At 36.7% G+C, this 24,991-nt stretch overlaps 1 protein-coding gene across 8 annotated transcripts; it reads left to right on the forward strand.

Annotated features, from left to right (window-relative positions):
- The first annotated feature begins 454 nt into the window (after nt 1-454).
- Nucleotides 455-18,326, forward strand: NFYB (nuclear transcription factor Y subunit beta). 8 transcript variants are annotated; one of them, XM_063074869.1, is made up of 9 exons: nt 455-587; nt 2,759-2,812; nt 3,184-3,270; nt 9,633-9,726; nt 11,588-11,718; nt 13,692-13,889; nt 15,154-15,235; nt 16,202-16,281; nt 16,674-18,326. In XM_063074869.1, exons 3-9 carry the CDS (start codon nt 3,265-3,267, stop codon nt 16,704-16,706), a joined length of 624 nt encoding a protein of 207 aa, XP_062930939.1. In that variant the 5' UTR covers nt 455-587; nt 2,759-2,812; nt 3,184-3,264; the 3' UTR covers nt 16,707-18,326. The 8 variants fall into 8 exon arrangements, with proteins under 8 accessions (XP_062930939.1, XP_062930940.1, XP_062930942.1 ...); XM_063074868.1 differs by lacking the exon at nt 455-587 and adding an exon at nt 1,212-1,575 and having other exon boundaries at nt 2,753-2,812; XM_063074866.1 differs by lacking the exon at nt 455-587 and adding an exon at nt 1,212-1,575.
- The last annotated feature ends 6,665 nt before the right edge of the window (nt 18,327-24,991 follow it).

Raw genomic sequence — 24,991 nt, forward strand, 5'->3', positions numbered from 1 at the left:
CACCGAGCTCAGGACCAAGCGACAGGGAGCGCTGTGCACTTGGCAACGTCCACAGGGACACAAGGAAAACACCAGGTGCTGCAGGCGTTCCAGGAGGTCAACGCTGCCCAAACCCACCGGTAGCTCGGGTGTCGCCCAGGCGGCGACTTCTGCCCTTGGTTTCTCTTTTAAAATCGAGGCGCGGGCAGGCTGAGCTCAAGCGCGTGAGACACCTCCTTCCACGTGGGGAGGGGACGAGGGGGAGGCCTGAAAATCGCGCTTCCCACAGGCCCGGGGAAACACGGCGGGGAGAAAGCCCGTCTAGACTCCGGCAGGGCCGTTTCAGGAGCCGCCGCCGCAGGAGTCTCCGCGCCGCAGCCTGGCGCAGCCGCGGCCGCTCGCAGGGCGGGGCGGGGCCGGGGGCGGGGCCGCGGGCGCGCGGGCGGCGCGGAGGGGGGTGTCGCGCCGAGGGAAGCGGCCCGCGGCGGAGGGAGGGGAGGCCGAGTCCTGGAAGCGGAGCTCCGCGCTGGGACTGGTTCCTTCGCAGCCATTTTCTGTCCAACCAAACAGCCGATTGGAGACGGGAGCCAACCAGGGCTGCATTGGAGGTTTGTGTCTTGCTTCGGCCAATGATCGCTCCTAAACCGACTCCACTTTAGCTCGAATGAAATGTCCGTCTCCTCCCGGCGCCGTCCCCGCCGCCAACGCCGCCGCGGCCGGGGGCACTCGCCTCCCTCCCGTCCGCCCGCCCTTTCGCCCGGGCCGGGGCCGGGGCCGGCGCCTGCGAGGCCGCTCTCGCTGCGGGCCGGGCCGGGGAGCGGGCGCGGGGCCGCGGCGCGGCTCTTTGTGCGCCGAGCAGAGCAGCGGTGGGATGCGGGCCAGGCCGCCTCCCGCTCGCCGCCTTTGCGCTCCGGGCCCGAGGCCGTGGAGGGGCTGCGGGGACACCGTGGGGTCCCCCCTCTCGGCGGCGCCCCGGGCCGGCTCCATTTTGTGCGGGGAGCTGGCCGGGGGGGGGGGGAGGGGGCGGGCGACGCGGCCCGGGGCTCTTGTCCCCGACCCCGTCCCCTCGGCCTCGGCGGCCGCGCGGGTCCCCAGGAAGCGCCCCCCGCCCGCACTCTGGCCGGCCCGCGGGGGCATGGCGGGGCCCGGCCGCTTTGTGTGCCCGCGCCCCCGGGCGCTGCGCGGCGGGCGGGAGGCAGGCGTTGGGCGCGGGGACCGGGGCTGGCCGGGCGAGCCCGGGGGATGCGTGCCAGGGGCTCCCGCCGGGCACATGCGGGACTGACAGGTCGGCCGGACCGGGCCGTGGGGCCGGGGCCACCCCGGGCACCTACGTGGGGAGGAAGGAATGGCCTTGGTGTCCCCGCAGTCTGGTCTGCACGTAAAGAATGCAGCCATCTGGCGGTTTGCGGTCCCTGGACTTGCCCCGAAGGTGGGAAGGAAGCCTTTCGGATTGGACTGAGGTTTTAATCATCGCGGGTAGGAGGCGGGAGGACATGCAGGGCCTTCAGAAACAGTCGTCTCCGAGAACAAAGAATTACGGAGCACCCACAAATCGTAATCTCGCCCAAAGTACTCTAACAGGATAATTTAAACATGGTGAGGTAGCCTGCGACCTTTTAAAAAACGTGGCATTCCACTAACCTGCATGGACTCCATAGTTGCATGGTGACACAATCATGGGTGGTTTCAGCTCTGTTAGTACAGAAACTAATCAGCAACATAAAGTGATGAGATATACTAAGCATATCAGTGGCGTTAAAAATGGGGTCTTATTTGTAAAGTATTGAAAGTTTAACGAGAATTCCTTAAAAGGCAATTATTTTCCCCCTGCACTGCTCTTGTAGCTTAATTTAAGGATTACTGTATATTGATGCAAAACTCCGGTTGTTGCTGCCAAAGAATGGAAGGGTGGATGAAGGGACGACTGCTTTTCTTGGAGACAAATTTGCATTTCTTCAAACATTAAATAGATGTATGCATTCCCTTAACCTTTACATATCTCATAACCTGCCCTTAAGAAAATATATACCATATGAGGTGATACTGTTTTTCTCTAGTGTATTGAATCTAAATATACACTGACTGAACTGTGTCTGAGTGATTGTGGTATGGTGGTGTGACTCCCGTCCCCATCCCCCATTCCAAGCAAAATACATACCTACCAATATATATAGCTCCTATATTTTAAGTGTTCTTAGGATTCTTTTTTTTTCAAAGACAACCTCAAATAACATTTCTAGCTACAGGGAAGGAAATTTCTGGGGTTGGAAAGAGTACACTATTTGAAAAGAAATTAGAAATTACTTTTATAGCAGATGTCAGACAGTGCTGCCTGGACATTTAATGACATTCTAAAAATTCAATTCAGTGGTTACAATTTTTTCTGCTGTTTACTAGATTACATGCTTGAATGCATATCAGTATTTCTTCTCCCTTTAAATTAACACTGAAAGGACATGTTTTGGCCTCCCCCCAACCCCATCGCCATTTAATTGTTTCATTTGAAAAAAGAAAAAGAGCAAATGAGAAACGAAGGTTGTAACATTGCAATTGATACTCATTTATTCAGCTATTTATGCCTTACAGTGAGACTTTTAGTGCTATTCAGATGCAATTTTGGTCCAAAATGGTGGTGCTTCAAAATTATAAATAAGTGTCTTGATAGTGTTGTTTTTTTAATGTTCTCTGTGTAGCATGTATCTTCTTTCCAGTATAATCTGAGATACTTAATTTAAAAGCATTATATTCTGAGGTACATTTTTCCCCTTTTGAGCTTTAGAACACCTCACTCTTGCTCTGAAACATTAAGAAAACCATCAACAAAAAAAAGTTGGTAAGTAGGGTGTTTGTGTCTTGGGTGTTAATATTTTAAATAGTTTAGATGTGTGATTTTCGGTCTCTTGCATATTATATAATCTGGTCCCCTTTCGGTGTATTGTGATGAATATTTATCATGAACATGACTAAATTCAGGGTTATGGTGGAAAAGCAACTTCCCTCCTCCCGTGGAATTAACTTTTTTGTAAGTTCTCCAAAATCTTTCAGTTCAACAAACATTTATTGAGTGCCTGCTTTTTACACTGTGCACTCCATTGACTAAGAATAGACAAAATTATAGGTGGTCTTTAATTTTACCTAGAAAGAAAGCCTGTAGGCTTTTTTTGAAAAAATTCTTTTTACTACTGAGAGATGTTTATCTTTTAGGTTGCAATTGGGCAAAGATTTGACACCTTTTTAGCCAGTTGTTCTTGAGCACCACTTACAACACAGTTCTGACAGTATTTCATGACAGTAAGTATGTTACCATTTTGGTTATTAGGTTTGAACAGTAATTGGCTGGAAACAAAATCATAACTGATTTATATTGGAGATTCCTGATAGAATGAATGCCTTTCAACTCTAGACAGACAGTATCTCTGCTCATTCCCATTGCTTCCTTATTTTCAGTTACTTGCATGTATTAAGCATTTCCCTGGGGCCTGTAAGTGCTTTTGAGGCTATAGGGTAAACAGCCTGCTCCAGTTGTTATGGGGCTGTCTGTTTAGCTGGTAGGGCTTTAGTTGAATCGAACACTTAGAGAACAATTATGTGCTGAATGGAAACTGCTGACTGTAAATGCAGTACAGGTGGAAGGAAGAGAGGTGTGGTGGTCCTGGGTAATTGGGAATGTCGTGGAGGGAGCCTATGTTATATGCCTCTAACTGAACCTTGAAGGATGGGTGGGATCTAGATAGGTGGAGAGTATCACCAAAAGCCTGGACACAGGAATGAGTAACATGTTTAGGGGATGAGGAATAGAGGTGCATAGTCTAAGTGGAGATTTCACAGGATAATGTAATGGAAAGATACCACTTGGCCTGTCTGGATATTTAGTTCTGGATCTGTTACTATATCTGTGACCTCCAGCATGTCACAACTTTGAGCCATGGTTGCCTCACTCCTAAAATGAAAGAACTGCATTCAGTGAACCATAAGTAAGGCACATGCTAGCACTAAGATTTTTATCAGCCCTAAAGATAGAGAAGAGTAGGAAACAAATTTAGTTAGGAGCGGGGATCTGCTCATGTAAAGCCATGAAAATAAGTTTTGGATTTGGTGCAGGAGACCTTTAGGAACCTTTAGGAATAGGTTCAAGAACTATAGAAGCAGTGTTGTAGTAAGATTAGTCTTAAAACAATACATTAAGGTGGGTGGGGTAGTAATCCAGTGGAAGTAGAAGAGGAAGGGCATATCCAGGAGACAGTTTAAAAGTGGTAATGGAGTAGGTAGAGCTTAAAGGAGATGGAAGATTCTAAGATGATGCTGGTTTGAGGGGGTCTTCAAAAAGTTCATGGAAAGATTTGTATTATCTTTTCATTCCATTTTCCCATGAACTTTTTGAAATACCTTTGTATATTTAGTCGGGAAGAGTGAAAAGGATGGTGTTCTTAATAGAATCACAGCAGTTGAAAAGGAAATCTCCCGTTGCTCCCTGGCAGGGGATGGGAGAAGGTGCGTTTCATTTCCCAACATCTTAAGTTTGCAGTGAGGAGATACCAGACATGTTCTACAGGCATGGGGTGCTTGAGTGGCAGGCAGGATATCAGTTGTAGATTTGGAGTTTATGAGCAAGAAGGGATATTTATTGAGTTCATTAAGAGAGTAAGGGAAGAAAGAGAAAACAATAACCTTGGATGAAACTAGCAATTAGGGAGGGGGGAGGAAAAAATAAACCAGGAAAGAATATTGCTTTGGAATCAAGGGAGAAGAGAATTCCAAGCGTAAATATGGTGCCAGTAGCTGCCAGCACTACAAAGAAAGGCCAAATAGGATGAAGGCAAGATTGTTGGCAACTTTAAGAGCGGTTTCAGTATTGTGTTGGAGTTAAAAAGCACATGTCAGGGAGTTTAAATAGGAACGAGAGGTGTGTAATGACTGTGTCTGTGCAAGAATGATACTAGACAACAGTATGGGGCAGAATTGAGATTTTATGTATCCGTGGGTACTTCTGTGTTTTTAATGAGGGGAGACTAAGGATGTTTAAGGAAGAGTGAAGGAGCTGGTAAGGAGGACTGAAGATACATTAGAGATGAGGAGTCCTTGTATTGTTTCATGTCCTCAAAGAAATAAAAGGAATGTGATCCAACAGGTAAACGGATGAGTTATGTGAGAGAGAAAGCTTTGTGCCTGGAAAGAACGATGACAACTGTATTTGAAGGGACAACAGTAATGCCAGGTTACATTTGCTGAGTTCTCACTACTTATCTTGCACTTTGCTAAGTGCTTTTTATACAATAACTTCTCACAGCAACCCCATTTTAAAAAAAACGGGAAAGCTGAAACACAAAGAGGATGGTAACTTGTTCAAAGACACAGCTTGTAAATGGGGAGCCAAGCTTCAAACCCAGGCAATCTTTCCAAAGAGTTATTGCTTTTAACCACAGTCCAGAATGTGTTTCTTAATGATTTCACAAATACTATCCTTGTTTCAGAAGCTACTTTAAGTGTTTTCAATATATAATCAATAGACTTAGAATTTAGAGGGGGCAAATATAGGAAAAACTGTTAGGAACAAATACTGTAAATACTCTGCATCTGAGACTCGGAATTTTAGTCCATTTACTCTTTCACCTTGGGCAAATCATGAGCCTCATATACCTCAATTTTCTCATCTGCTTCACAGGGTCGTGAGCATTGCTTGGGATATTTAGAAAGTGTTCAATAAATGTAAACATATTGTAATAAATGTAGGAGGGCACTATTTACTGTATTTATGCAACAAATTATTAGCATAGTTTAAATATTGCTACATCAAAGAAAAAAGAATAAAAATTCATTAGCTTAGCCAGCTGACCATTTATTTCGCATAATATTTTGGAGAATGATGCTATCAGTTAAACTAAATAATTAGAATAGTCATTAAAATGAACTTAATGGGATTTAACTACTCTTTGTCTATATTTACTAATTCCCATGGATCTAATGATTTATCATTTTACCATTCTCTTATCATCATCCCCCATGCTCTTTGTTGCCTGGATGAAATCCAGCACTTTAGCTCCTCTTGTCTTATACCAGGCCTGTAAGTGTCACAACTGGACATATGGGAACCACTGTCAATTCATGGTCACCAGCTTTGGCTAGGCTCTGTGCATTGCCCAACACTCATTCCTTTCCTCTCCCATTCTCTGCAGTGACAGCTGTCTGCCTCCCTGGCCACAAGAATCCCAGCATTATCCTCAGTCCCTTCCTTAGCTCTATTTAGTCAGTCACCAAGTCCTGTTGCTTTTACCTGCTAAAAAGCCCTCTAGTCACCCTGCTTCTCTTAATCTCCAGTGCTGTCACCCTGGAGCAGATGCTGGGAGTGATCATCCTCTTGCTTGAGTTCGTGCCCTAACTGCAGTGTTCTATTCCTCACTAGACTTCTGTCCCTGTTCTTGTTCCCCTCCAGGCCATTTTCTGGGCTGTAGCCAGAGTAATGTTTTAAAAAAGAAATCTGATCTGCACCCTTCTGCTTAAAGCTGTTCTTTGATTTGTTCCTGTGCACAAGGCACTGCTTGATTTAGCCCTACTTAGCTTTTTCCAGTCCACCAGTACTGTTATTTCTCAGTTTCCTCTGCCCTCAATGTTCTTTTCCTACCTGTCTTTGCCTAACTAATTTCTATTTATCTTTCAATCTCAGTTTAAATGTCATCGCCTAAGACAGCCTTCCTTGACCCCTCAGACTAGTGAGGTCTCTTTTGGAATAAGCTCACATAGCACATAACAAAACATCTTTGTTTTTCTTAGTACTTGGCACTAGCAATTAGTTAATTATTTGTAATTATTTAATAGCTATATATAACATTTATTGAGTATTCCCATTGTACGATGCTGTGTTTACATGGATTATCTTCTAAGCTGTGCAATATCCCTGTGATGTTAAGACCTATTCTCATCCAACCTGCTCAAGGTCTCAAGGCCGTTAAGTATGAGGGAATAAAAACTAGGTGATTTAATTCCAGAACCTGTGTCCTGGAAGTACTAATAGGCTAAGCTATCTACCCCCTCACCTTGCCCCCCCAGGTTACATAACATTTGTCTTGTCTGCAAGATGAGGACAGAGACCTTGTCTGTGTTGTTGACTGCTATGTGACCAGTACATAGCATGGACCTGATAAATACTAAGTGCTCACTCAGTAAATATTTGTTGGCTGGCTTACTTATGATCAACAGTCTGTTTTGTAAATTGTTATAGGAAGTTTTAGACCTCGGAAAAAAACCTTTGCAGTATATCCAGCAAGTTTTTTCCATCATTTCTTATATGTAGGAGTGTGGCTAGAATATTGTAAGCATCAAAGATTAGGCCGATTTGTTAAATGAAAGGTTCTGAGTGCCATTTGGCTTCAAAGAAGGGAACATTAGTTTTTGGATTGCAGAATGGGATAAATCAGAAAGATTCCAGGAGGATAGAGAATGTTGAGATTAAAGGCTGGGGCAGGATTTTAATGGTAGTTTGAGAAGAGGAAGACAGAAGGTGTGAAATAAGAGAAAAGCTAAAACTTGCAGAACCAAAGACACAGTTAAGCAGATGATGTGTGGTTTCTCTTCTAAGGAAGGAGGATGAGATCTAATGTGTACAGACTATGCCACATGCCAAATGCTGTCCTTAGCATCTTTCTAGTCTATTTAATTCTAAACTCTTCAGGTTTAGAAGACAGAGGTTTAGAGAGGCTAATGCTATTAATCCAAATGATAATTTTGGTGCTAATTCCAGTGCATGTCAAGATAATATGATTTGTGCTTTTGATACTTTTATGTAATAATCATAAATTAATTCATCTCCCAGATTCACCTGGTTATTTGAACAGTGTCCTTCTCATCAGCTAATATTAAAAGACTTATGATATCCTGTAGATATCCTTTCAGCAAAGCATTTCTGTTATCTGTTCCTTCACTGCCCGCTCGCCCCCCCCCCCCCCCAAAAGATTTGTTTCTAGTTGTAAGTTCTGAAACAACCTCTTTGGTCCTGTCTACTGCACCTTGATCTTCTTAGGACATTGTAAAAACTAGTCAACTCATAGCTACCCTAATTGACCATTCTTTCATGGCTAATACATTCATCATTGTGTCCATTAAAGGCTATTCTAGTATCTTGTTAGCATTTTAGGGTCAAAATAACATTTTATATCTGGGTAATGTTTCACATTCATTTGTATTAGTTTAAGATGGGGAGGGTGGCATTGTTATTTCCGTTTTATATAGAAATGTATTTCACTGGTAGGGATGCTTGTTTTCAGGGGAGTAGTAGGGGAGTCAGAATCAACTCACTGACTTTAGTGGCCTCTAAGAGGTAAACAATAAAGAGTACCAATAAATAGGTACCCAGTGCTTTCACAGATTATTAAAGGTATATGAATTTTATTTTCTACTCTCTTAAAACAACTATATAAGTTACAGAAATGTATCTATAATTGCAGTTTAATTAGACATCACAGTCAACAGATGCATGAAAGAAATGCCATGTTATGGACTTGGCGACTAGCCCAGTGTTTTAGTATTAGATAAAAATCCAACAGAGATTGAGAAAAAATGTGTTATGTAAGGACTAAAATATTGCAATTAATAACATTAAGTTTGTGCTAGGTCCTGGGCCTTAATAAACATTTAGGATCAAGTGTCTCTTCTTTGTTCGGCCTGAAAGCAAATATGAATTGCACTTAATTTTTGTTACACTTTTTATTCGGATAATGCATTTTTAATTTTTCCACTCACAAATAGCCAGTCTCTTATTGTTTTGCATAGTAGTATTTGCAAAGCAGAAAGCCTTCCAGGGTCTGCCACATTGGTGTAATTGAATGGAGCCATTGCAGGGCTTGTGGCTCACTTTTTTCCAGATTTTCCCTCTTGGAATTCTTTTACTTCTAAGCAGAATTAATTAGGCAGTCTTCTTTTAAAACAGTAATTTTAATTCTCATTTTTGGTTATAATTTTCTTATCTCTATATGCAAATCTCCAATCTCCCTGATTTCTCCTTTTCTTTTTTCTTTAAACAATCAACCAGTTTGAGGATTGGGGGAAAGGGAAACTTAACCTTGACTACAATCAGAGGTGATGAGCACATTCAAAACGTGGGTGCACTCTTGGGTGTATGGGTACAGAATTGTGCAGGGAATCCCCATGCTTTTTATACTAAGCAAAAGTTTGAATTGAGACATTGTTTTAGAACTTCTGTGAGACCGTGGAGAAAGTTTGCAGTAGGATCAAAAGGGTTTGCATAGTAATATCAGGCTTTAGCAGGAGAGCTGAAGGTGATAGGTACAGGTGACATCCAGTTGACTATTAAGCTGATTTTGGCTTTTACAGGGATAAATTAAGTTGTAGGTCAGTTTTGCCTATACTATATTTGAGGGTTATGCAGTCGAAAAGAAAGAGTGGTATGCTTTAGATTTATTTCCTTATTTTGTTTCCCTATTGGCCTGTGCTTAGCACTTAAGGAAGATGGATGGGGTAATCTTGAGTAGTAGGCAAATTATTGAAATCAATTATTCAAGAAATATAAATGTTTTCTTTTAGTAGCTTAAGGCTATGAAAACATAATTGACCCATTCTATGACAGTTTATGAGCATTGAATCTATTATGTTTTTAGTATATCTTTTATTGAAGAATGTTAAAAAACTCTTTTTCTTCATAGATGGATGGTGACAGTTCTACAACAGATGCTTCTCAACTAGGAATTTCCACAGACTACATTGGAGGAAGTCATTATGTTATACAGCCTCATGATGGTAAGAAAGCCGCAGTTAGAATCAAAATCACAGGTAGAATAAGTTAGAAAGTGGAAATTTTATTAATATGGTGTTCTAGGTTATATTTGTCTTTACAGGAAAATTAGCAATCTTGTGTCATAGTTCAGTGAAAGTCTAATAAGGTGTACCATGCTATTTTTATTAGAAATAGTCTTCAAAAGATTGCTGAGTCCTAGAGAATTCTACTATAAAAATATGCCTTTTTAAAAACTTGTACAGTTTCTTTTAAAATTTATTACTGATTTCCTATTTAAATATTAAATATGAGAAATTCTCATTCAATTGATATGATAAAATAGTTCTTCAAGGGTGAGTTAAATTGTTAGCTATAATATTTCTTGTTCTTAGATGCAAACATTTTTGTTTTTCATTCAGTATTAGCTGTAAACTGTGTCAGGTATTAGAATGGTAGTATTATGTTGGCTTATCAGAAATAATTTACTTTTATGGCATTTTGATCTATAACTTTTTATTTTTTTTAATTAAGATATACAGTCCTCCCTTGGTATCTCTGGGGGATTGGTTCCAGGACCTCCTGCAGATACCAAAATTTGAGAATGCCTAAATCCTTGATAATAACATGCCATAGTATTTGCATGTAATTTAAAATTATATTTAAAATTTAATATATTTAAAATTACCTTTAGATAGATATCTTTAGTATTATAGATTACCATAATACTTAATACAATGTAAATGCTGTGTAAAATAGTTTATATACTATACTGCTTAGGGAATAATGACAAGGAAAAAAATCTGTACATGTTCAGTAGAGACACAATTTTTGCTCCAAATATTTTCAGTCTGCAGTTCTGAATCCACAGATATGGATGGACATGGAGGGCTGACTTTATTTTTAGAAGGCAATTGGGGGCGGGGTGGGGAGATATTAGTTATTTCATCCTAAAACAGATATTCAAATAAATTAATTTTGATAACATCATTTTAAACCCATCAAAATGTAAATTGAATCAGCTTAAGTGCCTCACTTATTGAGTACATATAAGGACTGGGAAGTTTACTTACAAGATACTGCATTTACTCATAATAGGATGTTATTAGTAATGTGAAAGCTTCAGTTATGTCTAAATCTATATAATTTTTTCAAATTCATTTTTTGTAAGAATAGTTGGATCACTGCTATAGCTTTGTTCAAAAATTAGTTACTACATTAGTAATCCAGTCAGGTCAGTAATTTCAAGTCTAGTTTTTCCATTCTGTATAGAATTTTATAAACTTTATATAGCAAGTTTATATATATAACTTTATATAGCAAGTTTTATATAAACTTGGTTTTGGATAACCTCCTAATCTAGCAATATTCAAGGAGCCACAGGTTGCAGTCTGTAAGTTTTATAGCTAAGTCATGCAGTAAATATTACGAGCACCTGTTCTCTGGAAGGAGCTCTGTGAAGTTCTAGGAAACACAGATCTGATCCCTGGCTTCAAGTAGCAAAACTCTAATAGGGGAAATGATAAATAAAAAGAATTATAAAATATGTCGGACAAAAGGTACAGAGAAGCACTTGTGGTATTTTATGAAAAGAAAGATCACTTTTGAAGCTGCTATGGAGATATCATTTGAACTTTTTCATGAGTGGGTAGGTAGGATTTCAGTAGGCATAGCTGAGCATAAAATAGTTCTAGGCAATGGATTTTAAGTTGAGTTAAGTTCATTTCTGGCCCTGTGAAAATTGTGAAAATAACTGCTATCCTAATCCCTAAAAAGGTTTAGGAAATGAACCAAAATGGTTCTTATTCTGGATTGTTTCAGGTAGTCTTTCTATATTGAAGTAAAATTATGAGAAGCTTTACACATAAATTGTTTCTATTTCTTTAGATACTGAAGACAGCATGAATGATCATGAAGACACAAATGGTTCAAAAGAAAGTTTCAGAGAACAAGATATATATCTTCCAATTGCCAATGTGGCTAGGATAATGAAAAATGCCATACCTCAAACGGGAAAGGTAACATAGAGGAGAAGTCGAACTAGGTTTTTGGGGGGAAAACGTAAAACTATGTGAATACATAGTTCATGAATACAGTTAGCTATTGGTTTCAGCAAATCAATATTTCTTTCATTTCTACCTACTCGGTTACTATATATTGTTCCATGTTCATTTCTGCCATGTCCCCAAATGTTCTCCTCTTCACCACTTATTGAAAGATAACATAGAATCAAGACTATTTTAAAGAATAATCAAGAATATTTTACCTATTTTAAGATACATTGTCATAACTATCAGGTTTGGGCATGTGAAATTGTAACTTCTATAATGTTGCAGCAAGATTAGGTCATATTGGACAGATGTAGGTATAGTAAGAATTTTTTTTTTTTAATCCTGATATTTGGAAACAACTATTTTTACGTAATTACAGATATTACCATATATTTCAACTAGTATGATTTGTAAGTCATATTGCCTTTTTAGAACAACTTTTAAAAACTTGTCACTACTCATCACTTGGTTTAAATTAAAGTTCACACTTTTTATGTTGTTTTGTATTGCATAGTAACCTTTTCTATCATTTTATTGTAGCTTATAAAAGTACTTAAGAAAGTAATAAACCTGACAAATAAAAATACTATTAAAATACACCACTAAGCCTAGAGGTTCCAATTTAAAAAGTCCTCCTTACCTTTTTAGGAGGAAAAAGTGCAACTGCTGATTATTGCTTACATAGGCTAGCGAGGTCTACAATGTCCAGGACTACCATAGCCTTTAGCCAAATGTGGCTCCTGAGCACTTGAAATGTGGCTAGTCTGAATTAAAATGTGCTGTAAATATAAAACACCAGATTTTGAAGACTTGGTATGAAGAATGAAACTATCTCATTTTAAAATTGATTGTTTAAATGATAATAATTTGGATACATGGGTTTAATAAAATATTAAAATGAATGTCACTTTTTTTTTTAAACGCAGTGCCTCGAATATCTAAAATTATGTACATGGCTCACATTATACTATCTTGCTTGACTGCATTTATGCAACTCTTGTTTACTTTCTCCAGTATGTAAAGTAGCCATGGAGGTGAAAGTGTGTTTCAGCGAGGATTTTAAGTGTTGTTCCTGTTATAAGTGGCTCTGGATTTGCATGATTAATCCATTAGAATCTCACTTTCAGACCTCAGACCCTTAAGGGAAGAATTTTTTTTTTTTTTTTAAGATGACTGGTAAGGGGATCTTAACCCTTGATTAGGGAAGAATTGTTTTTATAATGAGGTGGCAGACGTGTGATTCTTTAGGCAGGCTTTTTTTCTTTTTTCTTTTTTTTATGCTCAAGTCTTACAATAGTGAGTCTTTTTAGTAAACTCAAAATCTGTACTGAACATTTTGTATCCTCGGTAGTAAAAAAGTAAAGAAGTTACCATCTTTCATTATTTCACTCTTGTTTAAGACTTAATGTGAATTCAGTTTTCAAGTTTTTGTTTTGTTTTTTTATTTTTGGGTGTATTTTATTTCCTTATTCATGGAAATGTTAGGGTAGAGAAGTGGTACCTAAGTCTGTAGCCCACGGTATACTTAGTATATATATGACAGGATTGATTTTCCTGGGGTACTTGGTTAGTAAGAGTTTTCATCTTATATGGGATGGTAGGGACATCCAGTGGTTGCTCTTTTATATCCAGATTATACCTGTTTTCTGTGAATAGTTGTCAAGGCTTTTCTCACTTGTATTCGAGTTTGGAGGGTTGGAATTTTGTATTGATGTTATTAGCATATACTTACTCAGTCTTCAGAAAGTTCATGGGAAGATTTTTATCTTTTAATTCTGTTTTTCCACTAACTTTTACAAGTACCTTCATATTTCAGAGATTAAAGGTTAACAGTCATAAACTGAAAGATGTGTTTTTCTGAATAGCCTTTCATTTTTGCAGATTGTTAGGAAGGTGATTCTTATATTCCCTGCAAATCTACCTAGGATTTTTCTCTCCAGATTGCAAAAGATGCCAAAGAATGTGTTCAAGAATGTGTAAGTGAGTTTATCAGCTTTATAACATCTGAAGCAAGTGAAAGATGCCATCAAGAGAAACGGAAGACAATCAATGGAGAGGATATTCTCTTTGCTATGTCTACCCTAGGCTTTGACAGTTATGTGGAACCTCTGAAATTATACCTGCAGAAATTCAGAGAAGTAAGTAAAATGTCTCCCATTATGCTTTTAAGAAAATAAGATACACTATTCACTTTCACTTTCAAAATGTTTTCTTAAAAAATTTGTTTAAAAAAATATGTTTAAAAATATTCATTTTGTAACAAATTATATAACCTTTCTTATGCGAAGTATTTAGCCACTTATATTACAGTACTTAAGTAGTAAGTCCTTTTTTTCCCCTTTGTTTATAAGTAACTACTGTATAGTTATGTAATGATTAAGAGCACAGGTTCTGATTCAGACCACCTGGAAGCAGAAACCTAGCTCTATTACTTGTGAACTCAATGATGCTGGGCAGATTATTTTAGGTTCTTTAGGCCTTGGTTTCCTCATCTGTAAAGTGAGGCTACTAGGACCTGTGTCACAAAATTATTGAGAGGACTAAGTAAATAATGTTCAATGATCAGTAATGTTACTGCTTGCTGTTGTTAATTTAAAAAAGATATCTCTAAGCTTGGGGCCTTTTAGATAACAAATGGAGGAAGTTATACCCATGCTCTTTGTTGTTATTGATTGAATTCTTCTGCGCTTCCTATTAAGTTTATCTTCTCCATGGATATGAATTTTGTGAAAATGAGTTGAGGTCAGCATATTTATTTTCACACTCCAACTTGGGTGTCAGATTCACATTGCTTTCAAGGTACATCCTTAATACCTTTAATGTTAGAATGCCATTAAATTAGTAATGTCTGCATGGAATGATTAAAGTGGGAAGAGAATGTATAAATTCTTCATAATACTTTTTCAAATCTTCAGTATCATAGAACCTTAGAGTGGATGGAACCTTAGTGGTCTTTGGTTCAAACTACAATATTTATTTAGGAATTTTTAAATATAAAGTTACTGCTACAACTGCGTACTGCTCAGTTGGCTGAGAGCTATATATTTACTTAAGTGATAATCACTTGGATCATTTGTAGATTTATAAGCTGAATATTTATGGTATTTTGCAGACTTCATCTGTAAGTAGAGTTCTTTTATCCTTTTGATATGGGGTGGAATTAGAATGATTTATTTTTATCCATATATACTTTAAGTTTTCTAGGTCATTACTAACACTGTCTTGTAGTGATTACTGCTTATATAAAAAGTTGGGCCTCTTCCTATGTAATTAAGTGTTAATAATAATAGAAGCTCCTAATTTTAGGCAATAAGTAAGCATTCTTATTTGGAAAACAATTTCATTTGAATACCAGTGACTCCTTTTTCATTTTGTTTTGGTTTTTTGGTTTTCTTTCCTCAGGCTATGAAAGGAGAGAAAGGAATTGGTGGAGCAGTCACAGCTACAGATGGACTAAGTGAAGAGCTTACGGAGGAGGCATTTAGTAAGCAGTGTTATGATACAAATTATGTAGATTGTTAGCAGTGATTCATGCTAAATGCCTGTAGTAGTGTTTTTGGAATATCAGCACTGAGTATTTTGACATGGCACTATTTTGAATAGTTCTTATTAGTTCATCCTTTTATATTTGAAGTGAGTGATAAGTGTAAAAAATTTTAATTCTGCATATATTATAACCTTTCACAGATAGTTCTGACTCATTTCCATAGTTCCTAGTTTGTGGTGAAGATTCATGTGAGATAGGAATATTGAGAATTGTAGTTTGTAATATAAAATCTTGTGATTTAAATAAATTTGAACTCACGTTTCCTTTTGTAAAAATTGATTATCATATTGTTATGTTGGTGAAATAAGAGGTCCATGCTGAGTATATTTCTCATATAAAATATGTATATATATTTTATATAAATTTCTTATGTAAAATACATGCTGATTTAGTTATGTAAGTGTTGCTCCCAGCCAAGCCTCAAGGTGTGGTGTAGGTCTAACCATGAACCAGAAACTGCATCCAGTCTTTCTTGAGATTTGTACTCTTGGGCAATTAACTAAAGTATACTTCAGAGATATGAAGATTCAGAAAATTGAAAAATGCAATAGAAAAAATGTACTTTTTTTTTTTTTTTTTTTTTTTTGTCTTTTTCGAGACCGGCACTCAGCCAGTGAGTGCACCGGCCATTCCTATATAGGATCCAAACCCGCGGCGGCGGGAGCGTCGCCGCGCTCCCAGCGCCGCACTCTCCCAAGTGCGCCACGGGCTCGGCCCAAAAATGTACTTTTTTAGGCAACTTTTTTTTAAATGGAAAATTAGGGGGCTTATGATTTTGCCCAAGATTACAGCATTGATAAGTGGCCAAATTGTAATGAGACATTAATGGCACAACCTTGAAGTTCAGGCCAAGAAAGAAGATGCAATTCTTTTCCCTCTTTTTTTTTTCTATTTGTCTTGTAGCTAACCAGTTACCAGCTGGCTTAATAACTGCAGATGGTCAACAACAAAATGTTATGGTTTACACAACATCGTATCAACAGGTACAGTACCTCCTTTGTCTTTTAAACTATTTTAAAAATTGATTATATCCATTAATTTTTATCACAGGTAGTTAATTTCAATATATTATTATTATTAAGGACCTGATCAAATAAAGGTTATTAAAAATTCTGTTTTCTCAAAATATATATAACTATATAGTGTTCTCTTAATGGTTAAAAATATATACATGTGTTTATTTTTGCATAGATTTCTAGAAAGATACACAAGAAATAATGTAGTTCCGTTGGGTAGACAGAGTAGAATCTGGGGTGGGAAGTAGACTTATTTCTCATTGTCTATTGTTTTTAGTCACTGAATATTTACAATATGCATATGTTAGTTTAAAATTATTTTTTCTTTAATTCCATTCCATTTAAATTTCTAATCTTAGATTTCTGGTGTTCAGCAAATTCAGTTTTCATGATCTGAAGAATGATGGAATGGGGAATGTACAGAAGTGAGAGTCTGTATGATTATGGAACAGAGACATTAGAAGGAAATGAATGGTGAAAAGATGTCTCTTTGTATATTAAATAGCTGTAATGTAGCTTCCTGATGCTTGACTAATTGAGGTGTTAATTCTGACTTGAGAATCTTTTTCATGAATGATTTTAAAGAAAATTTTGGATTTTAAAGGTATTAAAATATTTTTGTTTTGTACAAGAGTTTGTTGCTCTGTATGACTCCTGTATGCATTGTATATTGCAATTTATTACTGTCAGAGATTTGTAGACAGTTTCTTATTTTCATATTGAATCATGTTACTTTTGTAATTCAAGTAAGCAGCTGGGTTAATTCATGATGTTTGCCCTTGTAATAAAATATAAGGGTAGAGTTCATTTTGAATGCAAGTTGCCTTTATTATAAATTTGAGTTTGTCTTGGTTATATAATCTTGCATGATAACCTAGCTAGATTTTTAGCATTTGCCATATTTATTAAAATTAATTTTTTTGGTAAAATATTCACAGCTTAAGCAGCACCATTTTTAAAAAAATGTAAATGAATAATTGTGAATGCAGAAGCACATATTATCTGCCCTATTAAACTTGGTGCCCATTAACAGTGTTTACACTGTTCATTGTGCCTGTTAACGTAGTTTTAGTTATTGGAGCTTTTACATTATTAGGAGTGTTGGAATTCATTTAAGTTTAATGTAGTCCTAGTGCTCTTGAAATGGTGCCCCCTTCATTTGGTATATGATTTTTTCAAAGCATATCTTCAAACACTATAGTATCCTCTTCCAGAAGAGAAATTTTATACTATAATGGCAAATGTCCCCATTTTACCTTTTTAATTGAAATGCCAAGTTTCCTGTTATACTATGAGAACCAAGAAATGTTGGACATCATTGTGTGTACAGACCTTTTTCACGGGTGAGTGAATGAAATAGAGAATAGAGTGGGTGCTGTGAATGGTCTTAAATAGACGTTGCCAACTTCTAGTGTGCTGTCTTGATCTTTGCAATAAACTAAACTTAGATAATGTAACTGTATAATTTAGTGGTATATACTTGGGTTGTTCCTTTTTTAAAGTGAGGATTTGTATTTTCTCATCTATTCTTTTTGGTGATAATTAACTTGAGCGCTTAAAAAATTTTTTTAATATCAAAAATTGCTATTGTATAGTTTTGCCTAAAGGGAAGTTTGAGTGAACATCATCTTTGAAGGACACTCAAATTTATAAGGTAGAAGCAAGTTCCCAGATAACAGGCTGAACAGAAGCATTTATGTTGCCAGAAAGAGCCTTTGGGGACACATTTGGACTAATCTGAAGTCAATAATTCCCTCACCCTCATACCCCATTTAACAAATAACCTTCATTATTGAAAATTAAAATAGGAAAAAGGGAGAGGGGGGTTAAGCAAAAACAACTATCATTCTACTATGTTGAAATAACTAATGTTAATATTTTGATAAATATCATTTGTCCTTTTACTTTGCCAGATATGTATATTTTTATAAAAATGGGCTCATATTGTACATACTGTTTTGTAACCTGCTTTTTTCACTTAACAATATATTGTGAACATCTTTCCTAGGTCATGCATAGTCTTCTGTATCATTTTTATTGGTTGTTTATTCTGCTGTATGACTGAACCATAATTTATTTAATTCTCTATTGGATATTTTGACGATTTACATCTTTTCACAGTTATAAACAACACTTCACTGAATCCTGTGTACATCCATGGCTGTTTTCTTAAAATAAAATCTTAGAAGTAGAATTGCTGGGTTACGAGAAATACAAAATTCTAAGGCTTTTTGATACTTACATGTGGGTCGATTTTTGAAATATCTTCCATTTGATCCTGGCAGTATGTCTCTATATACCTGATAAAAACCTTGGTCTGTGGTATCAGATTTTTTCTCTAAAATTAGTTTAAAGATTATGTTTGAGTAAAGAATCAAGGTTAAAAAAGGATTTCAACAATTTAAAAATTTAAATCAGTATATTCCAAAACAAATTTCTAAACTTAATAATTTGCTAGTAGTACTAACTAAAACTTCAGACTAGGTAAAAATCAGACCAATTTTGGGTTATATGGCCTTCATACTCTTATGGGAAAGAAAATTGACATTCAATGTGTGTGAGACTCAGTGTTGACATCTTACTTGGCCTATGTTACATTTAATTTAATGCCATGTTTTCTCCCCTGGAACTTCTTAAGTATGTAAGCTCCTATGTTAATCTACAAATGTTTTTTATAACTGTGTAAATATTGCCTTTACAAGTATCTAAGAGAGAAATGGATTTCAGTGACTAACTAAGCCGTAGGTAGAAGAAAGGACTTTAGTAGCTTCTGTTTACCCTCCCTACCTCATAACAGAGAAGGTATGCTTTAGTTCAGAAAGGATTTTGAAAATCCTACCTTCCTTCCTATGTCATATATTTTGATATGATGGTGTTTAAGACTATTTGTATTTCTTTTCCTCCTACAGTGTAATATCTATGCAGTGTCTTCCTTTCTTTAAAAACATGCCTTATTGCCTATTTTCTGGATTACCTTAGTGGGTTAAAGCAATACAAGTTATCTTTAATCATTTTAAGTGAACATAGTTATGAGGGCCCAACTGAAAGGATTTCTACAGCAGCAGCAATTAGGCATGAAAAATGAAAATAAATAGTTTCTACCATTTGCAAAGAATGAAATCTTGCAATGCAAGATTTAAAAAAAAAAAAATTTTCTCTTAGGGAAAGTTGTTGTCTCAGCAATCCAAAATAAGATGATACCTGCTGTTTTATGTGATAAAATATACTTTGAGTCACTCAGATAAGTGATATTAGGTAAGGTCCATACCAAAAACTAGTCTATTTTAAATGTATATTTTTGGTCTCCCTGAATTAGGCAACATATATTAATTTATGTAAGCTAATAATTTGTATATTTTGACCTTAAACTTATATTGTCATATATATGGTGTGCTCATGCATAAAAAATGGAACAACACTAACTCTGTTTTTCAAAGAACTGTCCTATACGGTCTGAAAAATATTCAGTTTTAGCATATCTTTTAGAGCTGGAAATGTTACTTTTGATTACATAGCCAAGTTTAGCTCCCTCTTGCTTGCTGTTGTCCAGCCACACTGATCTCATAGCTCCTTGTGCCAAGTTATTTCCCCCCACCCCCGACCCCCCAAATCCTCATGCGATGGCCTTAGACACATATACTTCCATCTGCCTAAGTCCCACTTATCCTTCAGGTCTCAGCTTAAACTTCATAAGGAAAGCTTTTCAAACATTTGTAAAAACTTTGTACTAAACACCAAATATAGAAAATACCACCACCCAAAACTGAATAGTTGTGTAATATAGCCTACATGGTGGCTGCTATAGCCCTTTAGGTATTTCTTTTTGTGTGTGTGTGTGTGTGTAGCTGGCTGGAACAGGAATCAAATTCTAGACCTTGGTGTTATCAGCACCACGCTCTAACCAACTGAACTAACCGGCCAGCCCCCTTAGCTATTTCTTTCAAGACTATGTTTCTCTTTTGTACCTGATTTTAAGGATTTGTTAAACCATAAGGCAGAATCCCTTCAAACATTGTCCACAGATGGCACTGGGATGGATTCATTTCTCTGGCCTCCGGCTATTGCTTTTAAAGACAAAGCTTGCCTAGTAGTACAGTTACAGCTTTCCCTGACCTTACTCCAGAGACTATTTCCTTTTGTACTGCATATTAAATAGATACCTGTGCAAGACAATGTGTTATGACAATTCCTTTGCCAAAGTTAATGCCAACAATTGTGCCAAAGGATAAACTAAGTAAAATATGGCCATACACTAGTTTTAGGGATGCAAATTACACATTAACAAGTAATTCCTCCATCTTCCACAAGAATACACTAAAGTTATAAAAATTCTTATACTCATAAACATTTTGCCTTTTAAATGTAGGTTTTCTTTGATTGTCCTTTAAGAGCAAACAGTAACAGGTTTGTGTCTTACTTTTGCACCTATTTTCCAGAGCTCAATTTCAGAGTACATGTGAATGAAAGATACTTTTGAACTTTGAACACTGGAAAATTGGTTGAAAACAAGTTGCTGGGCAAAGACAAGTCGTAACAAAGTGTCTTTCAGCCAGGACAGGTATGCCAAGAAGGCAGGAGTCTCATTCATGCATGTATAATCCCCAATCCTAGGTTTAACAAACCAAATCCAAATCCTTTTTTCAGACCAAAGCAATCACTATTCAAAGAACACAAAGGAGACATATTTAGGCTATTTAAGGAAACAGCAGAGCTATTCATTACTTTGGAGGAAGAGTATATCTTTAAAACATGATTTTTTTCTGTACATTTCCAACCTTGGAAGTAGCAGTCCTCACACCATAAAAGCGCTATCTTGCAGGACAGTGCAAAAAGAGAACTAGGCATCCTATAATTCTTTGTATACTGCAAAGTACTGTGTTTCCTATCCACATCAGGGGCAAACTAAAATTTTAATCTAGGGTTCACTTCAAAGAGTAAAACAGCCTAGTACCCTAATAACTCCCAGGTAAAAAACCTCAGATGCTGAATAACGTATAAGAAATATGTAAAATAATAGAAAATTAAATAGTATAAGATATCAATTTAAATGTATCACTGAGTTGATGTGAAGGCAAGGAATTTGCAGGACCCCGAAAATGAAGTAAAAATAGGAAAGCTGTGAGGTAAGCCAGCACCAAAGCCTGCTTTTGCTGTCAGAATTCTGAACTCTGGAGACCTTGAACTAGCAGTAACGGGGGCCTAGACATGAAGCCTAGGGTCTTAACCTAGGCTAGAGTCTTAATAGGGCCACTGCAGAGAAGTGGGCATCAAGGAAGCTTGTCTGTCCCAACTTTGGGTGGAGGGAGATAAATCACCAACACTCTCAAATCATAACCACAGGCCATTTCTCAAGGTTTGTTATCTGAAATCACAGAACCATCAAGCTGATAATTTAAAGTGGCCTCAGGGTGGATGCCCGAGTATCTGGCAGAGCAAACAAGTTCTCTCAAGGATCTCAATTTCAATCCATGCTTCAAATCATTCTTATTTGCCAAGGAAAATAAGATATCACAAACTCAAGGGAGATTAGTACCATGACTGAAAAAATATACAACAGATAACAGAATCATCCACAAAGGCTCGATATTGTTATTAACACATGAAAAGTTAATGATGTTTTAAGAAACAGTTTCATGGAAAAGATTACATGAAGACAAACAAGGTGACTTGTAAACCAAACAACTTGTAAGAAAAAAAATACATAAGAATTGAAAATCAAAACCCAACAAATAGAGAAGGGGAAAAAGAAAAAGGACAAGGCAAGAAGTGGAGAATAAATTTTTAAAAAAGGACATAATTTATGATGAAGATCTAGAAATATATCTAACTGTATTTATAATCGCAATAAATATAAATAGACTAAACTGTCCAGTTAAAAAGACAGATTATCTTTGGCTTTATCTTTTAGGTGTATCTCCTGCAAACTCAAAATATAAGGCCAAAGAAAGGTGTAAAGATATACCAAAAACTAACCAAAATACTGGTGTAGTAAGTAACAACAACAAAAAAGACGAAGGCACAAGGATTCACAGACATAAAGTCACTACATGAACATAAAAGGTTCAATTCACCAGGGAAGACAGAACAATTCTAAATAAAGCCAAAAGAAAAAGAAAGCAAATACACTTCAAGAGAATTGAGAAATCCATTATTATAATGAGATCTTAAGACTTCAGTAAATAAAAAAGTACAAGATAAATCAGTAAAGAGAAGATCTGTACGGCACAACTAACAAGTTCAACTACTGGAGACTTACAGAACATTATACTCAACTACTGGGGAATACACATTCTTTTCTAGTACACATGGAACATGTATGAAACTGACCACATGACAGGACATAAAGCTAGTCTCAGACTTCAGAAAGCTGAAATCTTACAGATCACATTCTCTGGCAAGATGATATTAGAAATATAGATTAAGACAACCTATAACCCACTTCTGATGTTTGGAAATAAACTTTAAAAATAACTAATGGGTTAAACATTCAAACCACTGGAAGGATTAATCAAGAAAAACTGAGAAGACACAAACAGGAGTGAAAAGAGGTCATAATCATGGATGCTATGGAGAGTAAAACAATACAAGGATAATATGGATAACTTCATATAAGAAAAATTAAACTAAGATGAAGTGGACAAAAAAAATTACTAAATTTAGCAAAACTGACTCAATGTAAATTCCTAATGATCCTATAACCCTTATATTTAGAAAATTATTCCCTTAATGACCAAATGGCTTTAAAGACTAGTTCCAATATTAAACTCTTCCAGAAAACTGAAAAACTCATTTCATGAGGCTAATATAACCTTGCTACCAAAACCAGACCATGATAGGAAGTGAGAAGAGTATTACAGACTGATTTCACTCATGAACATAGGAGTAAAACTTGTAAACAAAATATTGGCAAATTGAGTCCAGCAATGTATTAAAACAGACGTGCACACACACCATAACCAACTTGGGTTTTTCTAGGAATTAAAGGTTGGTTTGATATTAAAAAGTCAACTACCATACTTCACACATTAACAGATTAAAGGAGAAAATCATTTAAATAGATGCAGAAAAAACATTCAATAAAATTCAACATTCATTGATAATAAAATATTAGCAAACTAGAAACAAGAGAACTTCCTTAACCTGATAAAGGCCGTTTATGAAAAAAATACTGAGCAGTGAAATGTTAAAAGCATTTCCTTTAAATTGGGGTAAAGGCAAGGGCGTTCACTATCAGTTCTTTTCAACATTGTACTACAGATCCCAGCCAATGCAGAAATATAAGAAATTTTTTAAAAGGTATAAGGATCACAAAGGAAGAAAACTGCCATTATTTGCAGATGATATGATAAAAAAAAAGTCAAAGGGACATCTAGATACATTATTAGAATTAATAAAAGTTTAGCATAGTTGCTGGATCTAAAGTCAATACATAGCAATAATGTCTATAATCAAGAACAATCAGAATAAAGTATAGTTTAAAAAATTCAATTTATCATAGCATTAAAAAATATATAACTCCTATGAAGAAATCTAATATGAGATATAAAGGCCTTTGTGGAGAAAGTTATTAAAGTTTATTGAGAGACATTAAAGAAGACCTAATAAATGGAAAAAGAGATACACAATGTTTTTGGCTGGGAATACTCATTATTGAAAAGATATCAGTTTTCTCCAAGTTGATCAATAGATTCAATACAATTACAAAAAGCAATACACAAACTGAGAAAAGGTATATGCAACACGTTTCACTGACAAAGGATTGGTATCAAGACTATTTAAAGAAATCATGAATCAATGAAAAAAGATACATAATCTAATAGAAAAATGGGCAAAAGATATGAATAGGTATTTCACAGAAGAAGAAACATGAGGGACCATATATGAAAAACACTCAATTTTCATTAGTAATTGGAGAAATGCAAGTTAAACCCACAGTAAGATACCATATATTTTATGTCAATCAGCAAATATTAACAGTCAAGACTTGGTGTTTGCTAAGATGTGGAGCCACGAGAACTCTCAACCACTACCAGTAGGAGTGTAAATTGGTACAAATGCTTAAAAACAATTCAGCATTACCAAGTAAAGCTCACTCCTTAGAGCAGCGGTTCTCAAATTTTTAGTCTCAGAACCTATTTACATCCTTAAAAATTACTGAGGACCTCAAAGAACAGCTGTTCATATGGGTTGTATCTACCAATATTTACCTTAATAGAAATTAAAATGGAGACATTTTTAAAACACAAATAAGCACAAGTATATACTCGATTAGCTGTCAGAGCAATGATGTCATCATACATCTGGAAAAATACTTAAACTTGTGAGAGTGAAAAGGACAAATAATGTCTTAGTATTATTATGAAAATAGTTTTGTTCTCACAGACCCCTTGAAAGGGTCTCAGGGGTCCCTGGACCACATTTTGAAAACAACTGTCCTAGAGCAACTCTTGCACAAGTGCACCAGGAGACAGGTACATGAAGTCATTCATTCATCAAATATTTATTGAGCATCTACCCTCTGCCAGGCATTGTTCTAGACGTTATGAATACAGCAGAGAACAAAACAGACAAAAACCTTGCCTGCGCAGAGCTTACATTGTAATTGGGCAGAATGTTCATAGCAGCATTGTTTGTAATAGCAAAAAACTGAAAACAATCAAATCTCTGTAAATAGAAA

Source organism: Cynocephalus volans, chromosome 12, assembly GCF_027409185.1.
Source record: "Cynocephalus volans isolate mCynVol1 chromosome 12, mCynVol1.pri, whole genome shotgun sequence".
In the NCBI taxonomy this organism is placed as follows: Eukaryota; Metazoa; Chordata; class Mammalia; order Dermoptera; family Cynocephalidae; genus Cynocephalus; species Cynocephalus volans.

Coding starts and splice junctions, on each gene's coding strand:
- NFYB (XM_063074869.1), top strand. Junction 9,727..11,587: donor TGTTATACAGCCTCATGATG/GTAAGAAAGCCG, acceptor CTATTTCTTTAG/ATACTGAAGACAGCATGAAT. Junction 15,236..16,201: donor GCTTACGGAGGAGGCATTTA/GTAAGCAGTGTT, acceptor TTTGTCTTGTAG/CTAACCAGTTACCAGCTGGC.